The following is a 25164-nucleotide window of genomic DNA, read 5'->3' as shown; positions in this document are numbered from 1 at the left end:
TCACACCAATTTTCGTTCAAATTGGAAATGATGAGGTCAAAAACGTTTTTTGTTAGCATCTCCGCTAATTAAATAGCACAATTATCTAACTTATTTTTTTTAACGCTGGATACTTTTGATAGTTAATGTCTTCAATTTTCGTAAAAATTTCAGGATATGTTACTGGTATTATGATAAGAAAAAATGAAGTTTCTGTTTAAAAAAAACTGATTTGTTTGTCCTTGAGTAGGGGTCAAAATTTAAGGTCAAGAAATAAAAGAGCTAAATATATGATTGCTTTGCTTCAAAAGCAATGAGTGAACCAAGCCAATTCTTTTAAATAAGGATACTACTTGATACTAGGTACATTCTAGTATAAATATTTTGATGACTCACTCATGGCTTTGAGGGCAAAGGTCAATTGAAAATGCAATTTTTCAACATTTTTGACTTGTTTGGGCCCGGATATCTGCTAAAGCCGTGAGTATCCCTCGGAAATAAGTATATGATTAACTACTCACTACAGTATAGTACTAAGAAAAATATAAAATAGCTTTCCTTTCACTTGGCTTTAGTAGTTAAATGGTCTCAAAGGCGATGATTTTTTTTAAAAATGGCGAAGTTTAGAGTTCATAACTTTGATCGCGACGGGTCGACAACTTTGGGACACAGCTGTAGTTATAGTCCGAGTGTTGTAGTTTAAGGTCCAGGTTAGAAACCCATGTCAACTAATCAACTTTTTTAACTACGCGGTCTCAAAGTTGATAACTTGAAACAACAAAAATCAAAGTTTTAGGTCTATAACGCCTGGATCAATAACTTTGAGCAAGAGTTGTAATTATGCTCTAAGTGGTGTAGTTTTAGACTCATGTCAGAAAACTATGAAATCTAATCATATTACTTAATTAAACGGTCTCAAAAATGATGATTTCAGTATAAAAGAACATTTTTTCACGAGTTTATATACGTGGTACTCAAAATCTTATGATCTCAAACTCACATAAATACTAGAACGAATCAACAGCCAAAAGTACTTTAAGCTCCCAAAGTTTCATGCTTTCAGTGTAATAAAATTTTGTGTAACCTTGACCACAACATGGCAATTCTTCTCACAAAGATGATCCACCATTATGGATCACTATGTTTTGGAGATCCTAGATCCTCAGGATTCGGTTCTCGGAAGCTGAAAATTAGCATTAGGTTAGTTTCAAAGACATCTCTAAGACTCTATAAAATTTCATCCCATTCGAGGATGATCGAGCAGGGACAATTTGAAAAGTCAGGTCAGTTGACGTGGAATCACTCTGATATAAACATTATGCACATTTCACCCCCATCTTTTGTTATTGTCTAGCAAACCTGTGTTTTTTTCCCTGATTTTTATTTTTTTTTTGGATTAGTATTTATGTTCTAACTTTTGAGCCACATTTATTAAATTTGTTTATTTATAAAAGTTTATTACTAAGTAGTGTATATGCAATTTCTACTGTAACTGTGAACTCAATCAGTTACCCAATTGCAATCCTCTTCCTAAAATATAGAATTAATTTATGATCATTATAAAGTCAACAAGAACCAAAGATGCATGTGAATTGTCACAATGTTATATCAAAGTGATTCCGCGTCAACGGACGTAATATTTTAAATTTGGCCCTGCTTGATCATCCCCGAATGGGATGAAATTTTTATGGAGGTGTAGAGATATCTTTGAAACTAACCTATGCAAATTTTCAGCTTCCGAGATCTGAATCCTGAGGATCTAGGATATCCAAAATATGGTGCTCCAAAATGGCGGATCAGCTTTGTGAGAAGAATTGCCATGTTGAGGTCAAGGTTACAGAAAGTTTTATTACACTGGAAGCATGAAATTTTAGGAACTTAAAGTACATTTGGCTGTTCATTTTTTCTAGTATTTATGTGAGTTTGAGCTCATAAGATTTTGAAGTAGCACGCATATAAACTCGTGAAAAAACGCTGTTTTATACTGAAATCATCATTTTTGAGACCGTTTTATTAAGTAATATGATTAGATCTCATGGTTCTCTGACATGAATCTAAATCTACACCATGTAGAGCATAATTTCAGCTCTTGCTCAAAATTATTGACTCAGGCGTTATAGAGTAATTCACCTAAAACCTAGATTCTTGTTTCCAATTATCAACTTTGAGACCGCGTAATTAAAAAAGTTGAATAGTTGCCATGGATTTCTATCCTGAACCTTAAACTACACCACTAGGACTTTAACTACAGCTATGTCTCAAAGTTGTTGACCTCTAAACTTGGTCATTTAAAAAAAATCATCGATTTTGAGACCGTTTAACTACTAAAGCCAAGAGGAACGAAAGCTATTTTGTAGTTTTCTTAGTACGATACTGTGGTGAGTAGTTAATCATATACTTATTTCCGAGGGTTACTCACGGCTTTAGCAGATATCCGGGCCCAAACAAGGCAAAAAAAGTTTAAAAAATTGCATTTTCAATAGACCTTTGCCCTCAAAGCCATGAGTGAGTCACAAAAATATTTATACTAGAATGTACCTTGTATCAACTATTATCCTTTTTTAAAAGAATTGGCTAGGTTCATTTATTGCTTTTGAAGTAAAATAATCATATAGTTAGCTCTTTTTTCTCACGACCCTAAACTTGGACCTCCACACGAGGGCCAACAAGTTAAATTAAAGAGGAAAGAAGCTTCACTTTTTCTTATCACAATACTGATAAAATATCCTGAAAGTTTCAGGAAAATTGAAGCTGTCAACTATCAGGCGCTCATTCACTTTGTCCAGCTTTAAAAAAAATGATTCTTAAACATGTAGCCAGGAAAATTACAAATCTAGCGATACCTGGTTCGGTGCCCCGTTTTCTGTCGTTCATCATTATTAGCGATGACATAGATAAGTACAAAGATACAGCAACTTTTATTAACAGTATTAATACTTTTATTAATATTATTAATTACATAACAACTTTGTAAAGGCATAAATATAACATTTTCAAATACCTGTCAGGAAAAACTCTATTTCAGTTTTTGGTCTAAAAAAACTACGAAAAAGAGAAAAGATTATGAGTGTAATATTAACGCTTTAGTAAGAATTCCTAGCCCAATCAAAATTTTTATTCACACAAGTGGCTTTTCTCATTGGTTCTTTCATTGGTTTTTTCTCATTGGTTGTGTGTGTGAGATGCAATTTAAAGCAATAAACAATTTAATGTTTAATGCTAATATCAACAGAAAAGGAAACCTTGGAAAATCTTCGACGTAATAAAATGGCTTGTGTAATTCGAATAAATAGATTGAGTAACAGCTAGAAAAATTGAGTAAATCTTACTAAAGAGGCAACATTTCGGCTATTAAAGAATAAGAAAAAAAAATGCTGATTATTCTCACTTTTTACCATGCTTTTATTAACGTGGTTTCGTTGTTATCGGTTCGTGTGAAATCTTGCAACTCAATTTTCACCCGCTTCCTGTGATTGGATTCTTTTGAAATTTTGTGTGTAACCACAGACGCGATGACAATGCAATATTCTATAATCAAATTAATTAATTGACCATTAATTGCTAGTTAATTCCAATTTTAATCTTTTTTTTGCATACATCCTCTAATATGTGGGCGAAAAATTGCTGTCGCAAATTAGAATTCAATATCTGTAGGAACTTCTAATTTTTTTGCAGCATATAAAACTTGTTATAATGTTCCAAGGTAATTAGAACGTGAATTTTTCATGCTAAAATGTAGGTCAGCCTTCAACTGAAAACTAATTGTTAATTATGGTCATTGTTGAAAATGTATTGAAGTGTCTTAAAATTTTCAAGCAATACATGTACATAATTATAGTAATTTGCATATGCAAGGGATATTAGAGATTGGCAAACTTTCGATGTAAGTGCTGGAAAATGTAAATAAAATGCTATCTCATTAAAGTGTTTAAAATCGACTACAATATTTCATACTCAATACTAAAAAGCAGAAAATATTTTTTTTAAATAAAAAAAGGTTTTAAATTTACCATGGTTTTTAAACGGACTAAAAATTAAAAAATAATTCATCATGAGGCGCGAGTTCTGCATAATCGTAAGAAGTGTAAAGAGTAGAAATCAGCGAGAAAACTAAAAAATAAGTTAATTATATTTGCAGTATAATAAAATTGTCAGTTGAATGTCAACTATTAGCTTTTTGCTCGCGCCCCAGGTTTTTCATGCCCCATGATGATAAATTATTTTTTAATTTTAGTCCGTTTTAAAAGCATGGTAATTTTAACACCTTTTTTATTTAAATAATTATTTTTGATCATTTTTAACTTTTTCTCGATTTTCGCTATTTTTCCCCTCAATTCTTATTCCATTATTTATTTATTTTATTTTGTAACAGGTATGAGATTCCATGGCGGATTCGCGATTTTCCGCTTTTTATAATTTTTCTTCCGTGATTCATCTGTTATGTAGTGTGTATGAAATGGCTAATCCCGTCTAACAGTGATGGGCATTAATCAATTATTTTTTCAATTGCCTTGTTAATTGATTAAAAAAGTAATTGCAATTAAATTAATTGCAATTAAGCTATTAATTGTTCTTTACAATTAATTTAATTAGATTAATGTACGTTATTCGCTTTTCACAATTAAAATAATTGCAATTATTTTTTTAAAATTGTTTTATGAAACAATTAAAACTAACAATTAACTTAATGTATCAATAGGTGCATCGCAGCATACAGAGTTCAAAGTATTATTCGAATTCGTATTTTCGTTCAGTGCTGATTGCTCGCTCGTCGCGTGATCTATTCTAGTTTTTGCAAGTTTTTTCCACACGTAAATGTTTGTGTTTTAATTAAGTGTTTTAAAATTGTGCAAATCATTGTTTTATAGTTTAACCTGTAACAGGGGAAATGAGAAAGAAGGACATAACAGGAAACGTAAGATCTCAGAGACCGCTCAGTTTTAACTTTTTTTTTTTAATCGTGTAATTAAGATGACTTTCTGTAATTTCCCTCAGATGTTCTTCGGACTTTTGCTAGTACGGAAAAAATTTAATTTTTATTGAAATATACCTTTTTTGAGGATATTTTGCTGGAGTTATAAGATTTTTTGAGAAAAGTCATATGCTGCAGTAAATAATTTATTGCTCATAATAAAGTTACTGATACATGAAACACACCGCCACCTCAATCATTTCCAGCCGAGGACTGCAGTTTCGTGCTTATTAGCACTCATCAGTCCGGCATTGGAAGGTGACTGTGCTGGAGATGAAAAACCTCTTAAGGAAGCCAAGAGTGCCAAACAAACTGGTAGCTAATATAGAATTAGCGCAGACCAGACGAGTGACCGAAGCAATGGTTCGGTTCAACTCGAGTATTTCATGCATTTCTGCTTTAGCCCTGGCTATTGGGCGGTAATTTACTGAAAGTTACTGATATTTTATTGATATTTTATTTGTTGCTAACATGTGTATTTAAATAGTTAGATAGTAATATGGTACCTGTTTAGCGTCCACGTCCCAGGTATACCTGTCGTCTTTAGAATATATTGTACAAAACCAGTAATTTTTTTATGAGTGAGTTTTAATTAAAATTCACAGAACAATCGACAATTGTTAATTGTAGTAAACTACAATTAACAATTAATTAATTGTTAACTGTGGTAAACTACAACTAACAATTAATTAATTGTTAACTGTAGTAAACTACAATTAACAATTAATTGTTAATTGTAATTTTCCACAATTACAATTGATCAATTGCTAGTTGTTGTGGTTACGTTTACCAATTAATCAATTGTTAATCTTTAATTGTCAATGCAATTAAAATTTGCCCAACTCTGCCGTCTAATAAGCACAGACATGGACCAATGTTGAAAGAGGATTTTCAGCGAAATATTTTGAGATAGAAATCATTAAAAAAAGATACATTTTCTTGTGATAGCCTGGTCACAAAGTTGGTCACACTTTTCATTTTTTTCTCTCTCTCTCTCTCTTTTTTGTATTATTTCTTTTAATCTCTATTTTTTAATCATATTTTGCTTTTTAAGCTTTCCTTTCGTTCTATTCCACGCAGCATGAGTATGTTGAAATGTGCAATCTTTTTTCATCCTTAATAGGAATTTAAAAAAAAAAATTCTTTCAAATCGTTCAGCAACTGTCTGCAACTTATAGACGCGCGAACGTTATTTAATATTATTTTCTTTTATTTTAAATATTTAAGTTTTTCATGTGTGTGGAAGCAAATACAAAAATTTAATGCTTGAAGGTAAAGAAATAATGTAATTTTAATGCTTCTCAACTAAAAAAAAATTTAGATGTGGTATGATTTTCAGCGTTTATTGAAATTTAGAGCACCTGTAGGGTTTAGTGGATTAAGAGCTATGCACAGATGTGAAAAATATATGCCACAATGCACTAAAATAATCCTTGCTTCATCCGGAAGACCTGATGCAAACTTAAAGAAAAATCTTTTACTCTGTCAAACTACGGCAAAAAACGATGTTTCTAGCAAGAAATTTTCTCTTATCCGAAACATGCATTTCTACATATTTATAACATCTGATATGAAGTTGAACAAATGTTTTAAATTTTTTATTGAATTAGAAATAAAAATAGGAGAGGGTAGATAAGGCAAGTAAGAAGGCAATTTCTTATTTTCTACCAACTGTAACAAGCAATCCCTCCCCCTCCCCTCTATCCAAACATGATGTCTTTTGTTCTAAAACAATAGAAATTTTTCAGCATATTTTAAGCTGAAATCTTTAGTCGTTTTGTATGCACATTCTTCTAGGCATTTCTATTTCACTGTTATGGAGGAATTTCCTCTTTTCTTTTTTTTTTTCCATTTTCAGCACTCTCAAGACGGAACTTGATGCCCACTACTCTCTTAATCCGAAGTTGAACATCATCAATTTACCGCTCAATAGTTACCCCAGAGGAAAAAAACAGATAAATTGAGTCACTTTCAAATATCATTATATTGAGACAAATAAACAGGAAAGTGGCGAAGTTATTAATTCTGAAGCAATGAAAAAACAACTAAAAGAGAGCCAAATATCACAATATGGAGTGAACAACATTTTTGATCCAATAAATTACCTGCAAGATTTTTTATTTTCTATAATTTTCAGCAGTTTTTTTAATGAACAGAATTACCTTTATATTTTTTTTTTGCAATTACTTTAATATAAAATCAGTTTCTTTTTTTTTCATTTTTAATAATAGCTAAAAACGATTGTAATATTACAGTTTTTTCGTGGATGCAATACTTTTTAAGTGGGGAAAAAATAGAGGAAACCTTTATCATTGGTAATACAAATCAGGGAAATTTGGTGAACTTAGGGGAAAATCAGGCAGTTTTACTTTACAGTTTCTGCAGTTATCCCCACCTTGTACATGTGTATACTAAGTTTCGTGTTTTAGCCAAATTTCATGTCTCCCGGGAAGAAAGCCACACACATTATTTTATTATATGTGTGTGTTAAAATATTCATCTAAGTTTTTTTCTAGAAATTTTTATTCAAACTTCATTAGACATAATACAAGTGCAAAATGAAAATGAAGTTTCGAAATAATAGACAAAACTTAGCTAACATTAGCAATTGTAATCAACAATATCATAATGCATCATATAACCAATGCTTGTAGTTCATTTCTAGCTCTTGCTGCTTTTCCATTTGGTTTGTTTGTTCATATAGTCTCCTCAATCTACTTACTGCATCTTTCACCAGAGATCTGTGGAAAGCAATAATAATAGAATTTTATTATTTATTTATAATTTTTTTAGCCTTATTAGTGAAAAATAAAGTATTAAATAATATTTATTGTATCATATACTGTTCTCGGCCTATTTTTGGAAAAAAGCTATTAATTCGATACGTTGTACAAAAAATACTTCCTTTGAAGAATTTTGAATAAGAAGAAAGGTTTAAAAATCCTGTAACTTAATGAAGTTAGATACTTCGATGACTATTTAAAAAAAAAAGGTATATGAATCATTTCTTTGCCGAGTGGAAAAGTTACACTAAAAGTAATTACACTCATACTTATAAAAAGTAATTTCTGAACTCTACACGGCGGGATTCCTCGTTTACATAAAAATGTAGGATACTTCTACGACCGTAGTTTTCTCGAAAAGGGCGAGAGAAAAGTAAGACTTCTGGTCGTATTATTCGGTTAAAAAAATAATGAAAAGTATGCAGTCAGTGTGCATCTACGAAGAGAGTGCCTCAATGGACAGGGTGAGCACTTCGAACACCATTTTTCAATCAAATATCACTCACCGGCAATAATAGTGGCACATTTCAAACATTTGAAAAACGTAACAGAGGGGCTCTTTCAACTCGATTTTGTTTGATTCGATCGAATTATACCTACCGGAGCGTAGAGTGAAATTTCGTTCTAAATGAAGCAAAAGAAATTTCTGGTTACGCCATTGGTAGATACAATATGTCATATTCGATTCGATAGAACTCAGTTAGAGTTGCATAAGCCCCATAATCTTCAATATTAAAATAGGATCGGATCTATCTATGTGTGTATGTAATTCTAACTTCTCGCAAACAGTAGTGATTTGAGATTCGAACCAGGTATCGTAGTATTCGTGATTTTTCGGGGGCATATTTGACCAATTTACATCTTTGTACGACTTAGATGAGGTATTAAATAAAAACGTCGATTCTGGGCCACATTTTTTCTCTTTTCTACTTGACGGGAACATTTATGGCACTGCTGGAATGTTAGCAATAATTCCTTGTTCCTTGCTCTACTTCGTACGAAAGTGGATTAAGTCGACGCTTGCCAATAATGAATGGTTCTATCTACAGTGAATTAAATAAGGTGCGTTTTTTGATGCAATGATTTATTTTATCTTTTCATTTGATGAATGTAATTTACATCCCAAACCTTTATTAAATTTCTTTCACTAATTTAAGCCGCCTCAGGCGGCAAGTAGGGTGTGATGTCCCAAGTACAGCGCCGACGGCGCTTTATTTCGGTACTTCGGGAGTGTGCACCACCCCGCTGCCATTTGGTGGGCAGTTATTCATTTAAAATCTGAATTTAATGCTCTCACATCCAGAATACTTTTCTCCACCTTAGCGGATAAACATATTAGCGAATACGGCTTAAGTTTTACCACATGAGGTATCCATTTTTGCACAAGTTGTTGTAAATCCCAGAATATACTTCTTTTTACTTTCCTTACCAATCTCAAGTTAAATAACCAAGTATTGCGATACATTTTATTTTAATGTACACTGTAGAAAAAGAAAGAAAAAAAAACTGCTCGTTTACTAGAAAATCACTAGAAAACAGGGTTTCCATAAAAACTTTTATGGAAGCCCTGTTTCCTACAGATTTTCTATAGTATAATAGCCAGTTTTTTTTTTTTTTTTTTTTTCAGTGTAGGATCACACGATAATACTCAAAATTTGTTCACAATTAAATTCTAGCATTATTATTCCAATTTCATATACTTCTTTTTGTTGTGAACCACATATCCTGTACAGACTGTCGCGAACCTCCAAATGGTGCGAGTGTCCCTGGTTGAGAACCATTGCTTTGCATAACAGGTGCGTGGTGGAGTATAAGAGGTGTAATCTATTGTGGCACATCCATAAAATTTAACTGTTTTGAAGAAAAAATTGTTAAACTTTATCGTAACATTATTAATTTAGACTACAATAATCAACCACCAAACGTAACAGCATCAGTTGATGCGTGTAAATGTACTATTTAAGAATAACTCAATTAAAAGTGGTTGTACATAAGACTTAGGTTTTATGCAATGATTTTTTTTTATTTTTTAATGTTCCACTCTTGTCACTCGTAAACAATGTGTAATTATCGATGATCATGTGAATAATACATCCGACAATACGTCAAATTTCTCCTTTGCCTTCTCTAGAATATTATAGGTCATTCAAGTGCAGTTCTTCGTTAACTTTTTATGTACCTTCCGCAAATAATATTCTCGTGTAGAGTTTAAATGGTTTTGATAGTACCCCTAGGTTTGCCCACGATGAGAGTGATCCATAGCGCAGACTGCGACATTGAAATTTTTAGTTTTTTTTTATATATATAAAAGAGTATTTTTTTAATTTTATTTTGGAAAGACTTTCATTTTGAGGAGGGGGGGGTGGGGGAGTGCTCCGTAGAATTTGAGAGTCATGCACCATCGCTCTTGGTGGGTGGGTACCCCTGAGACACCCTGTAAAATTCTGAATTTTTTCTCTTTTCTTTCTAATGGGGCGGCAGTAGAGGCACTGTCTTTTTGCAGACCTAGTGGATAACCCGGAATAGTAATCGCAACCACTCTTACGTGGCACCACTTTCGGTGGGATGGCATTGCCACGAGAATTTCAATGCCCAGTTTTCCCACTAGATGGAGACACCTGGGCTCTATTTGATACGAAACAGCACTAGGAATTTCATTTCGTCAAGAGATACTCAATGCCAAACGAGCACTCGAGGGATCCTTTACATGCCCCATAATCATACGACATGGACGCTGTCGATTTTCTGCATCTTGAAAATTCACTGACTGGAGCCAGGATCGAACCTGTGCCTTTGGGCGTAAGAGACCAGCGTCTTACCACTACACCACTCTGTCGGCATAAAATTCTAAAGCAAACGAAGACACAAAAGCTCTGTGCGTAACTTTCTATAAATAATAAAACTACAAAATATGTGTTGATGTTTAGATCATTTCTTATTATCTTCAAAATGAAATTGTGTCGTACATTACCTATGAACGGTAGGTGACGTTGCCATCTCTGACTTTGAATCTTCACTGACTCTTTTATATACACTGTCAGCAACTTCAGTAGCATGGCATGTGTCATCTAAAATCAAAAGTCGCTAATTATATCAGTGATGTAAAGAAAATATGCATACATAGCCTTATTTTTGCTCATATTTGAAGTTTTTTTTTTTCGTAGGTTTTATACGTATCTCCTGAAATGTTTTCGGAGCTATTTTTTATTGAGCATTTTTTGTTTTCGCAACCTCAAAGCTTTATTTTTAAAATTGACAAGCCGCATACTCACACACCCTTACATCAACCATATGCAACACTATTTCTGAATTATGCCCTATTCCTGAAAAAGAAAATAAAAAAAATTCTTCATGAGGCTGTAAAAAGACCTTCCGCGATAACTCGAACTACCGATTACTCGAAGATTTTAGCCGGTCCCTTGGTACTTCAAGTTATCAAGAGTTGACTGTAGCTGATACCTTAAAAATATAAGAAGGTAGTGTGTTCACAATTTCAAACGAAAATTTGAACATGATTAAGCTATTTTCGAAATGGTTGCCGCATTCGCTCACACAGGAGAAAAAAACAACAAAACATTGGCGACAAAGCTTTGAAACATTAAACTTTAAATGAAGTTTTTATTCAAGAGTCAACAAAGATATTTTTACGACGATTAGCAAACAATACATACTATATAAACTCCGATCATTTTCTTGCTTCTCAGGTGTTTTCATGTTCGCACATTTCAGTATTTCTTTATATAGGCTTTCAGCTTCATGATAGTTTTCAGTTTCCAAAAGTAATGATGCCTGTTGATGAAAAGAGTATAAAAGTATCATATTCGTAAATAAAAATATCGCTACGTAGTCTGGTAAATTATCTATGTAATTAGTAAGTGTTCATGAAATTTTGTTACTTTAATTGTTTAATAATTTCTCTTAGGAGATAGAATTACACAGCTTTGAATATCAATGCAAGCGAGTTTCGCTTACAGTAATCAAGCTAAAAGTGCTTTATGTATGAAGCATAGCATATGCTAGAACATTCTGGAGTCATGGTTATACATACATAAAGCTATTTTACACATCTGCACAAAGTTATTAAGCTATAAAATCATTTGCATATAATTAAAATCTAATACTGTGCCCTGAAAATTCTAAAATATGTGCATCGTCAATAGGCGCAAATAAAAACGTTAAAATAGGTAGACCGGTCTCTAGAGCAAACGACTCTTTCGTGCTGAGAAATAACTTACAAGAATGCTGTTTAAATAGTTGAGAAACGGATCTAAAACCAATCAGGTTTCAGAATTTGCTGAGCACCGATTGACCGTCAAAATATTAGAATATGCAAATCTGCACCCTTTCGATAGAATAGGAGGATTGTGAAGAACTGTAAAAGACTCGTTACAAATTTTATTAAGAATTTTTTGTACATAAAAAGCTTACACAAAATTCAGCTTCCCAGCAGGGGAAGGTTTTAAAATAACACTGTTCGGGGAGAAAAAAAAAACCTTCAAAATGCTACTGACATTTCGTCGGCTGATTCTTTTGTAAAATGACCCCCTGAACCCGAATATGACCTCCGTTTGAGCCCATGCGTACGATTTTTGTTTAAAGGCCCATCCTCAAGTTTTTTTTTTTTTTTTTTTCAATTTTCCTTAGTTTCGGAGTAATTATTATTATTTTTTTTTTTTGGAGGTGAAAGGAGCTTTATATGAACTGCTAACATAGTTTTGGCGGGTAAGAGAGGTTCAAAGTTCAAGATCATGGACACCGATAGCAAAAGGGGGGACTTGGGGTTACCCCCTAAATATTAGAAAAATCTCGAAAAACGATCTTTTTATTCTGCTTTTTTAAAAAAGATGTTTTTAAAAGCCATTTCGGTGCAGAATGAGAGTATAAGACTCGCTTCTATGACTCCTATGTTCAAAAAAATTTTCGCGATGTAAAAGAAAAAAAAAAAACTCTTGTGAATGTCGCACGTTGCATACGAGTTGAATCGGGTCAGTCGGGCAGATCTTCATTCAAAAAGACATTCTTCTGGCTGATTCTTATGTAAAATGACCCCATGTTTCCAAATACGACCGCCCTTTCCCTATCACGCCGCCCTTTTTAGAACCTCCCCCCTCCTCCGATTTAGAGCCATTTTTTTTAATTTGGAGAGGGAAAAGAGCATTGCAATAACCGTAAACATTATTCTGAACGACTAGAAATGTTCAAAGCTCAAAATCTTGTGCATATGTAGCAAAAAATAAAACTTGCCCCCCCTCCTCAAATTAAAAAAAAAGGGGAAGGGGGTGCTTTTCTACAAAAATTGGTACGTGTAGGAGGAAAACGGAGATCATATTCGGATTCAGGGGGCCAATTTGCATAAGAATCAGCAGGAATAGTCTCAGAAGCATTTGAGAGTTTTTTCGCTGCACAATGTGTTAGGGGTTGGGGGGGGGGAGGAAAACCCCCAAATTTTCCTTTCTGCTACATATGCACAAGATTTTGAGCTTTGCACATTTCTAGTCATTCAGAATATTGTTTACGGTTATTGAAATGCTCTTTTCCCCCTCCAAATTAAAAAACATGGCTCTGAATCAGAGGAAGGGGGGGGGGGAGGTTCTAAAAAGGGGACCTAATGGGGGAATAGGTGGTCGTATTTGGAAACAAGGGGTCATTTTACATAAGTATTATCCAGAAGTATGTCTTTTTGAATGAAAACCTGCGATTCAACTTGTATGCAACGTGCGACATTCACATAATAGTTTTTTTTTTTTTTTAATTTTTTTTACATCGCGAATATTTTTTGGACATAGGAGTCATAGAAGCAAGTCTTATACTCTCGTTCTGCACCGAAATTTTTTTTACAATTATCTTTTTTTAAAAAGCAGAATAAAAAGATCGTTTTTCGTGATTTTCTAATATTTGGGGGGGGGGGGGGGGGGTATACCCCCCAAGTCCCCCTTTTTGTGATCGGTGTCCATGATCTTGAACTTTGAACCTCTCTTGCCCACCAAAACTACGTTAGCAGTTAATATAAAGCTCCTTTCACCTTCAAAAAAAAAAACAATTGCTCTAAAACTAAGGAAAATTGAAAAAAACTTGGGGCTTTTAAAAAAAATGATATGTACAGGGGGAAAACGGAGGTCATATTCGGATTCATTGGGTCATTTTACATAAGGATCAGCCGACAAAATGTCAGAAGCATTTTGAAGGTTTCTCTTTGCCGCACAGCCTCGGAAAGCTTAAATTTGTTTATTGTGTCCCAATAATATTTCACTATTAACGACTTGGAGATTTCTTGTTTCTTCACACAATTTTCATGTTCTTCCAACCAGTTTTTTCAACCTATTTTTAAATTATTAAAAATATTTTAATTTATATTTTAAAAAATTAAATTGAAAAGTTGGGCTTTGAAATTTAGGTTGAAAGAACATGAAAAATATGTGAAAAAAACAAGGAGTCTTCAAGTCGTGAACAGCGAAATATTAATGGGACAAAGGTCAGAGATTCAAATTTTCCGAGGTTAAGATAATTTGCTAATTTTTTACTGTGACGGAGCTGGATTTTTCGGGAGCTTTTTATGTACATAAAAATCTTAACAATATTTTCAACGAGTCTTTTGCAGTTTCTCTCATTTCTCGGATTCCACTAAGTTCGAATTTGCATATTCTGATATATCGACGGTCAATCGGTGCTCTGCAAATGTTGAAACCTGATTGGTTTTAGAGTCAATTTTCAAGTATTTAAACAGCTTTCTTGCAACGCCCCTTACCGTTTAGGAACAGCCCTACCATTAAGTTCTCTATACAAAATTGTAAATATGTACATTCCCCCCCTCAAATGTTATGTATATATGTAAGTATTCCTTATTTCCTTTTTTTCATCCCCTCCCCCTTGTATCAAAAAGAACTGTTCCATTAATGACTCTCAGACTTTCACACCCGATAAAAGAACTTACGCTCTATCACCGAAGCAGGGCCGACTCTAGTACTCCCCCCCCCCAGGTGATATTGACAAGTGCCGCCCCCCAGTCATAAAAATGTTCTACAGATTTCTCTTCGTATACTCTCACGTATTGCTGCAATTTGAGCTGCAAAGGAAAAAAAAAAAAAACTGAGGAATAAATTTGAGTTTTTCACTTTTTCTTTTTCGACCTAACATTTTGCCATCATGAAATTCGCCGTCCCTAAAATCTACCACCCTAGGTGGTGACCGAGGTTGCCTACCCATGAAGTCTGCACCGAAGGAAGATTACGATCCGTATTAGATTTGGTTTTTGATTTCTCATTTATAGGCACTGACGAAAAGGGGGATTGCCCTCAAAATCGGATTGCCTAGTTTTATCCGACTGCACGTGCGCGACGCAAAGGAGGGTAATGTGTTTATGAGTCTATGTATGTATGTTTGTTTCTATGAGAGATAACACTAGGAGCAAGTCCTCCATCTGCCTTTGAACCCTTAATATCCCAATGCACGCAAGGATTCCAAAACTATACGGTATTTTCGGGAGTAAGCGCCAAGACGCTTACGAGAAAAAAAAGTTTATAAATTACCGAAGTGGCGCATACAGAAAGTGCGGCGAATACGATGTTTTTTTTTCTTTTTTTTTTTGTATACAGTTTACAACATTTTACAGCAAATAAACTATTTTGAAAAGAAGGAAAATAAAATGTTTGGAACTCTCTCGAAATGATCGGAAATATGTTCAAAAGGTGTTTTGAATAAAAAATAACAAAAGTTTCCTTTTGAATTTCTGGTAGCATTATTAAACACGTTTTTTTTTCCCCAAGTGATTAACTATGCAAAAAATTGATGAATTCACAATCGGCGTGTCCCGCCTTTTTCGCATAATTTAGCTTCTACCATAATTTAAGTCTTTAATTAACGGGAAGATAATATTAAATTATGCCAGTATGTGTTTTATTGCTTTGGTTTTTAGTTAAAAGGATTAAGCTAAAATCGGAAAAATTTCCAAATTTTCGAGTATAGATCAGGAAAATTTGCAGAATTTTTATTTTGCGGTAAAGTCCGAATCTCTTGTTTTAAGCATCGTTGTTCGGACTAAAGTGCTGAAATTTAAGCGAGTTTATCCTGCAAAATATTTCAAAGTAATAACTTTTTTAAATAGCCACAATGGCGATCGTTTGGAGTTTTTTTCATACGCAATGTCAAAATTTTCGGCAGCGATCCGAAATTCGGCAAAGAATGGTTGTCGGATTTAGGGTGATTAGCTATCAGTAAGTTGTTAAGAAATTCTTTTTTTTTGAAGTATTTAATCTGTTTAAATTGCGTTCCAGATATTTTCAAAAAAAAAAAAAAAACTAACAGAAACAACTTTTCTTTCGCATTGTTTGTTGCGCTTACACCGGGTGCGGTGCAAACTTCCAAAAATACGGCAAGTGCGAATTTGCTGGCCCCATATGATAAGCTTTTAAGCAACAGATGCTTTTGTGATTTGATATGAGCGGCAAATAAATAAATAAATAAATAAAATAAATAAGGAAAAAAGAAATACTAAGTCACAGGAAAAGAATTGCTCAGTTATCTCCACTTGATGGATAGAAGAAAAGAAGGGAGGATTAACATTTTAGTAATTTTTCAACGGAAGGAAAAGAGGACAGGCGGGAAACTAGAACATTACTCGCGATTATGGCGAGATACGCATGGCCGCAATAAATGTATCCGCACAGCACCAAATATTTTCTTACAGCAGCAAATGTATCTGCGTTCGTCTATATTATCTAGCTATAATTACTACGTTTTACATTAGCAATATTAATTTTGAACAAATTAGAAGTAAAGAAGGAGAATTTGATTGATTGTCGCGAGATGCGCGTGCTCGCGACACTCGCGACGAATGTATCCGCACAGCAGCGAATATATTCACCTTACGCACTTACGTATATACTATCTATTAATACTTTTTAGAAATTAATTAAATAATATCAGGTTAAAACAAATTAGAAGTGAAGAGTAAGAACCTGAACGATTTATTGCGACAAGCGTATGCTCGCAGCGGATGTATCCGCACAGCAGCAAATGTATCCACCTTAAGAGCTTACGTATATACTATCCATTTATAACTTTTACAAATTAATTAAATAATATCATTTTAAAACAAATTAGAATCAAGAATTTGAACGATTATCGCGAGATGCGCGTGCCCGCAGCGAATGTATCCGCACAGCAGCGGATACACCAACCGAACGCGCGGGTTATATATTATCTGGTAATAATTTTTACAATCTAAATAAAAAATATCATATCAATTTAAAACGAATTAAAAGTAAAGAATATGCACTTTTACGATTATCGGACGACGTGCAACTCCGCAGCGATGTATCCGCACGTCAGCGGATGTATCTGCGCACGGTTTGCGCGCGTGCGCCTACATTATCTAGATCTGGTGGGCCCCCCCTGGGTTTTCAACACTAAGAAAATTTGCTTACAGATAAACTCGACATGGAAAAATACAATTATCGTCTCAAAACTTCCGAAAGCTACTGCATGCTTTTCAACGGAAACTATCAACCTTCAGATCCGAAAACATTCTTCCCTTTTTGTCATATGTTTAGATGTCTTATTAAGTTTTTGTTTAATCGAACTTTGAGTTCAAAGTAAATTTTACAAACTATTGCTGGTACATAGTTTGTTTGCAATGAGCAGAAAGTTACTTAATTACTTACGATATTGCTTTTGGTTTTGATTATGTAGAAATTATTTGGATCTAATGTTTTTGAAAATATTTCAAGAGCTTCCCTATAGCACTTTAAAGCTTCCATGAACTTTTTCGTGTGACTGCAAATAGCTGCTAAATTACAGAGTTGTTTGGCAACATCAGGATGATCTGTCCCTAAAATCTGCAAAACAAGAGAAAAAGTATAACTTGATATGTGTGAAACAAAACTAAAAATCAATTTTTTAATTGCTGATACAGTATGGAATGTTCATATGTGGTTTGTTTTCTATGTAATCAAAATGGAACCAACCAGATTTTAATTCTAACTTTTGATTACGCTAAAAACGAAAACGCACAGTTTAGTGTAAAAGTTAACTTTTTTCACTGATTAGACTTTTTTCTATCAACAATTTAAGTAATGAATCACAAGTTCGTGTTTCAAGGTCTGGAAAAAGAATTTTTTCTGCTTATTTAAAGGAAAATAAAGCACCTAAAGTAAAGGACACAGAAAACCTTTTGCCTGAAATACACATAAGTGTACGAAGGTAATGCGTACAGGTCATCGAAAATGAGAAGAGGGGAAAATATTTCATATTTAAAAGCAAAATGAGAGTTAATTCAGATGAGCCCATAGATCTATGCGGTGAAATATTTTTGTGCCATTCTTCTGTAAAAATCAGTCGAACCTCGGTATTACGTCACCCTTGGGACTATCTACAAAGTAAAGTTGAATAAATATCTTAGTGCTTCAAAATTAAAATAAGAAATAACACCTTATAATGGCATCGGATGTTTTTTTCATTCATAAACTCACTTATTTTACATTGAAAAAGGGGTTCTTTGCTACCTCAAGACAGGTGTCTGCAGTAATCTGCAATTTTGTGATATTGTACGTTGTTCTTTCTTATTCTACAAAGTCTCGCAATAACCAGAGCGAGGTCTTAACCGAAATAGTTAAAAAATAGGTAGTTAAACAATATTTTATTATGAAATGTTTAATAAGTTGATTAATAACATGAAGTTTTTAATCATTTTCAATTAACAGAGTTTCAAATTATTGATGGACAAGGCTAAAGTCAAAAGAAAAAATACTTTATTTCCTTTTTTTCTTTATTTTACTCATAAATACTTTTCCCTAAAGGTTTACTTACTTTGTGAATAACAATTTAAGCAACTATACTTCTTAGGATGTAGTTTTTCAACTAAAAAAGAGAGTTTTCTGCAAAGAGAGAACTTACTTTTAACACCAATTTGATCAGATAACGACAATTAATCCCCACATTTCGATAATGGAAGAATGCTTTCTATTTCTTTTTCTAAAGTTTTAGGTTATGTGTTTGGCAATCTATGGGGCAGGACCATCCTAAGAGAAAACGGCGCCATAGACGAAGGCTATTTGCCCCCCCCCCCCCATGACACATACAGAAATGAAGCTAGTTAAAAAAAACATTAGTTCATAGTAATATGAACATTATCTCTCTTTTAAAGTCACCAAACTCGGGCTAACAACTATAGTGGGCGTATAATGGAATGGAAAAGTACCAAACATTTTCTAATCTTAATTGTTAATGATAACAGATTTCAACAATTACATAATTGAACATTTTATCTCTGAGTGTCAAAAAAGACAGGATTATTTGTAATAAAACACCTAATAAAAATGGGAAAAACTGAACCTTATGCAGCAAAAGCTAAGTTTACGACACCCTTTCATATCTTGATCTTGGCACTCAATGCGATCGTCTCGTTCACACCCCTCTTCGGACGGTCCTGCTAATGGGTAAATAGTACCTCTTTCGCTCTTGAGAGAAGCTTGCAAAGACCAGCTACAGCTAATTTGGCTATAGCCTTATGCAATTGGAGTCCAGTTCCCCTTTATTGTTAGCCAGAAATTCCTACAATCAACTTTCCTAGATATTTTCATTATTTTAAGGAAAATGTTTTAATTGTAAAGACAATTTGATCCTGTCTAAGCAGCCCAACATGTTGCGGTAACCTAAGTTTCACAATAGAACACTGTCGTGAAATTCGGAGCCACTTAACATTTAAGATTGTATGCCAAAAGTTCGAGACTTTGAAAAAAGTGACGTGATACCCGTTGTATCGTGAAATCCTGGTGCCGGAATACCGAGGAAGGATTGTATGTATATATTTGTAATTTTAGATATAAAATCTCCATAGTTTTCAGTATTGTCAGAATTGTTTGTTTGGAGAACGCTAAATGGTCCCGAGGATGGATTGTATATTCAGGGTGTTCCATTTTAACCAGCAAGACCTTTGTTTTTGCAACCGTTAGTCCTAGATGTATACTTCCAATTGCAAAAAATGTTCAAAATCAGATGTACAGTTAAGATATTGAAAGCTTGAAGTGAAAATAAAAAGAAGTCAAAAAATACAAAATTTAAGTTTTTGGACAGGTCCCAGGTCCCCTAACTTATAGTTAGGGAAATAATCTCCATTGAAAAATAATTCCAATACAAAAAGTTTGAAATTAGTACTACCAATATTCACCGAGACGTGAAACGCAGCGTTTTGTTACTTACATCACTTTTCACTCGCCGTCAATAACACTTTTTGGGGGGAAATATACCGGTTAACAAGTGTTTAAACTTATATGTGTCCGTCGAGTAAAGTTTTTCAAATTGTTCGAGGTTTCGTAGTGCGTTTTTGCGTATCACGGAAAAACATTTCCATAAATTTTTGAATATCAATGAAAAATATAAATACCTTGTTTTTCTTTTTTTGACGACCTGTCATTCTTTTGAAAGGGAGATAAGTTCCAATATCATCTTTTGTATGGCCCCTTAAAACTTTGAACTTTAATATCTCCGCCTTGAGTTTTGGTCGCGCAATTGTCAATTTTTTTTGTGACAGTAATAGTTTTCAATAGAGATTATTTCTCTAAATATAGGTTAGGGGACCTGGGGCCCATATAAAAAGTTAAATTTTTGTATTTTTTGACTCATTTTTTATTTTTGCTTCAAACTTTCAATATCTTAACTCTGCATCTGATTTTGAACATTTTTGCAACTGGAACACTGGAAGCATACATCTAGGACCAACGGTTGCGAAAATAAAGGTATTTTGCAAGTTAAAACGGAACACCCTGTATATATTTGCAATTTTAAATATAAAATCTCCACAGTTTTCAGTATTGTCAGAATTGTTTGTTTAGAGAACGCTAAATGGTCCCAGAAATACAGCTTCAGAAATAGTTATGCATCGTAATAAAATTTAAACAAATAAACGTCTAAAAAAAGTTGAAAATACATTGTTCATACCACTTATCAAGTTTTGCTTAGTGGTCTCATAAAAGTTATTTTGGAGCACTATGATTTGAAAAATACAATAACATAATACAGAAAAATACTGCAAAAGTCGAAAATAAAATGTCCGGCCCTTGCACACTAATAAATTGCTCGCTTCAATTCATGAATTTCTTTCCGTCATTGTTCCGTAACATTGAAACTTCTTTTTTTGCCAAAATTTCCGTAACAAGCTTCAATTAAAGAACGACTTACTTTTTTTCGACAATCAATGGCACTTCGGCAAAATTTTTCGGCTTCTTCGATTTTGCCAATCTTTCCATACAGAGCCGCTAAATTATTTAATGTAAATGCTATCTGGAAAAAAGAGAGAAAGGAAAAAATATGAAACAAATGGAATTTGTTTTATTTTTAAAGTTAAAAGAATGCTAGATGTGTTTCGTTCATAGATAAAAGGACTTTTATTAGTTGCATTGCTTAATAAATATTATTCATTTTTGGAGCGGAGAAAAAAATGTCAAAAATGAAGGGGGGGGGGGACTGTATTTTATGTTGTGAAACAACTGAACTTAGAAACTGTTCCCATCTTGTTAATAAGTATAAGGATAATAATAATAATAATGATAATAATAACAATGATGTTAATAATAATAATAATGATGATAAGAACAATGATGTTAATAATAATAATGATAATAATAATGATACTAATAGCAATAATAATAATAAAGAGAATCACCCACATTTATTGGTATAGTCGGACTGTAATAAATTGACTTCCAATGAGCTGCGATTTGAACAATTTCCATTTGCCAAAATATGTAGATGTGAGGGAAGTAAGTTTGCGTTGCCGATAAGTTACTGGCGTTGAGCCAATGTAAGAATTTATTCTCTTTCAGTCCAAACATAAATGAGTTATTCTAAGGTTAAGTGATTTCTTACCACACCTATACCTTTACGCTGACGCTACCCAGAATCAGATTAAGGTATGGACATAAGGGGCACGGACTCAGAGCACTAAAATTACTGGGCACCAAACTGGTATCTAAGTTTTTATTATTTCAACTATGTAATATGAACTGGTAAAAGGGGAGGGGCACCAAATAAAGTTCGTGCCCAATGTCCTCAAAAGTCGCAGTCTGACCTTTCCACATAATATCTTGAGAGTGCCCTTCTTGACAAAGTTATGTACTATTTTCTCTCTTTATCCTGCAGCACTTCCGCGCCGCAGGCTATGCGGAATACATCCAACAATAATATTCTAAAATTTTGCGCGACAACGGAATAATATCTCTGTCAGTGAATTGTGTCAAAAATGTCAAATGAATAGCTCTGCTCAAAATAAACTGTTACTGGGCTAAGCTGAGGTCCATGAGTAAGCAGGAGAAACTTCTTATCCATCGAGTAAAGTTTTTCAAATTGTTCGAGGTTTCGTAGTGCGTTTTTGCGTATCTCGGAAAAACATTCCCATAAATTTTTGAATATCAATGAAAAATATAAATACCTTGTTTTTCTTTCTTTGGCAAATATATATTATTGGCTGATCAGTCACCCAACAGTTTTTCGCAGGGACTAGCCATTTCAGAATTATTAGTGGTTTTCAAGAAATTAAGCGTTAAATGATACTGCACCTTTCAAGTAGAGGAGAGGAGGCCATTATGGAATAGTCGGGAAATATGGAATACCGAGGTTTCGGCTCTGCTTGGTACTGCTATCTCGTGCGAATATCATGAATTAGTTAAGAAAGACTCCCATGATACAGTGCAGTGAGAATTCACCGCTTACTGTTGTTGTCGATTCAACAAAGAACAAACACAGTTTGTTTTTCTGTTTTCAAGACTTTTTGCAGATAAGTTTTCAAACACTTCTATTTACTAGTACACATGTGACTTAAACATTCATGATAAGCACAATGTATATTAAAAGCACTGTAGTTTGTTATACTGGGGTCGTTTTTTAGCTGACAAATCCGTCAGTCCACTTTCCAAGATGGCGTGTCGGGTATTATGGATTACTCCAGTGTCAGATGACTACTCCAGTGTCAGTGTGAGATGACACCAGTGTCAGCAGCGATGAATCGTTCCATTCTGATGTATCATATGTATAATGGATTTCACGCCATCAACTAAAAAACTAGAAAATGAAGACGCTGAGTGCATTTTCTGTAACGGAAAATTCTCCGACGATCAACGAGACGAAATTTGGATTTAATGCATCAGTTGCTCTATGTGGGCTTACATTGATTGCACTGGGGCAGAGAAAGAAGATTATATCTGTGACTTTTGCAATTCGTCCTGAACCAGACATGACTTACACATTAATCTAATAAATATGTTTCATTTTCTAGTTAAAACTAACTGGGTTTTATGACGTCTGATTAGTTTTTCCATGGTGTAAGCCACGTATTCCATTACCCGACTATTTCATGTTAACCTCCATTTGTTCATTTATTTTCAATACACTTTTTTCATAAAAACGAAACAAAATTGCATTTTTTTTAACAAGTGACATTTCATAACAATTAGTTGTATCATATACTCACGATGATGTTGAGGATTTTTATTAAACGAGCTGATGTGAGCATCACATGACTTCCTTTTACTTCAATTTAATGATAATAGTGCCTCGAACTAAGCAAAGAAACGCTTCAAATCTTTTCACCCCAAGTTTGTTGCGAACCGAAGCAAAGAAAACGTTTTATGCAGATAAATTTTCCCAATATTGGAAGTTTTAATGTGATTCAATGGTTAACTCTGTAAATATGGGCAAATTAAAGCCAGATTAAAAATTAAAAAAAAAAAAAAAGCGAAATTTGCCGCGAAGTTGGTGACAAAACTTGGCGACCAAAAGCTTGGTGATATATTGTCAAATGTTTGCCAAATTATTACACCACTTGAGTTTGCATTGAAATTAACAATGATTTCCCCCCAAAAAGGTGTAAAAGTGCCCTTTGGAACATCCGAAGGCAACCAAAAGGAGAGGTGCACAACTAAACCCGACTAGGAGTCTACGTACCAAATTTCAACTTTCTAGGACATACCGTTTTAGAGTTATGCGAGATACATACGTACATACGGACGTCATGAGAAAACTCGTTGTAATTAACTCGAGGATCGTCAAAATGGGTACTTCGGGTGTCTATACGTTCTTAGGCATATATCCACGTGTGGTCGGGTTAAAAAAAACTTCAATATTCATTCGGGGGCAAGCAAAATGAAAATTAAGGCCGATTTTTGAGTGAAATTTTTTTCGCGAATACAATATTTCCTTTTTTGTAAAAGGAAGTAAAAACAGTACAATGACATTTAGAACTGCAAATGGTATTCCATAATACCCTCCACTCCTCTAAAGTTTGAAGGTTTTGGAGTTTTTTAGGTTTTTACCTCCACTTTTGAGGGAAATGAATTTTAAAAGTATAAATGTTTTAGTCACTTTTCTAGCTTATATATTGATATGCAATAGTTTTGTATAACTTTAATCTAATAAGTTGCTAAAAATTTAAGGCAAAAATATTTTTGAATAGATAAAATTTTGTGATTTTGGCCGAATAATTTGATTTTATTCAAGTAATAATTCTAATATTGTGAATATAAAGGTCTGATTTTTTTATGTATAGCTATGATATATAATATTTTGCTCTAAAAAATTGTTTTTGTTGGACAAATAACTAAAATATACGAGCCCAATGAGTTGTTACTTAGTAAAAAAACTGAAATAGCGCTTAGGTCTGGTCTGATAAAGTTTTAAAAAATTCGACTTCTGCTTTCCTGCTGATATGGAGTAAGATTAATTAAAAAAAAAAAACGCTACGCTTCACGTAAAGAGTGAGCGTTTTGTACATTCACTTCAAGTATCACGTATTAAAACAAAAAACACCATCAAATCTGCGTTTTATCTATGAGTTTTCTTACATTCATGAGGAAGGTGATGTCTTCCTAAATGTTGGGTCACTTGACCTACATCTATGCAGACTTGAGGAATTTTCATTTTTTTGTACCATTTCCCTCACGAAATTTTGACGAAATGGCGTCGTGAAAAATTCCCCAAGTAAACCTTTCGTCGAATTGACGAAAATTCCATGAGGTTTTAGCACGGGCCCAGCGATAAAAGAACCATCGAATTTGTCTTGCGATTTTAAGAATCCTCGTAAATGAGCGATTCATTCTGAAAGTGCAAAGTTAAAAGAAAGTACTGATTACATTACATTCTTTGAAAATGAATAAACAAATTTGAATTTAATATGAAGAATAAAATTTTTCATTTGAAAACTCATTCTCAGTTTTTGACACCGAGCAGTTCATTGGAAATTTCTACCACCTCTATTTGTGAACATAAATGAGAAAGAAAAACAATATCGGTGAAAAACAAATTTACGCGTTGGGTAATATGTTGCACATAATTAGCACGTAGACGTTCATTTTTCAGGTATCTGTTCATATGTAATCTTTTACTGGTATTATTATAACAAAACAAATTAATGAAATGTAATGAACATTAGACATAAGCTTTTCT

At 33.5% G+C, this 25164-nt stretch overlaps 1 protein-coding gene across 1 annotated transcript in view; it reads right to left on the bottom strand.

Annotated features, from left to right (window-relative positions):
- Positions 1-10980: 10980 nt before the first annotated feature.
- Positions 10981-25164, bottom strand: part of LOC129218858 (kinesin light chain 1-like) — a 52283-nt gene continuing 38099 nt past the window's right edge. The window contains exons 8-11 of the mRNA XM_054853179.1: positions 20908-21009; positions 17394-17567; positions 11406-11523; positions 10981-11057 (exon numbers count right to left, since the gene is read on the bottom strand). Coding sequence (XP_054709154.1) covers positions 10981-11057; positions 11406-11523; positions 17394-17567; positions 20908-21009 — 471 coding nt within the window. The remainder of the gene's footprint in view (positions 11058-11405; positions 11524-17393; positions 17568-20907; positions 21010-25164) is intronic.

The sequence above is a fragment of the Uloborus diversus genome, chromosome 3 (assembly GCF_026930045.1).
Source record: "Uloborus diversus isolate 005 chromosome 3, Udiv.v.3.1, whole genome shotgun sequence".
Lineage (NCBI taxonomy): Eukaryota > Metazoa > Arthropoda > Arachnida > Araneae > Uloboridae > Uloborus > Uloborus diversus.
This window is presented reverse-complemented; position numbering and strand designations above follow the sequence as displayed.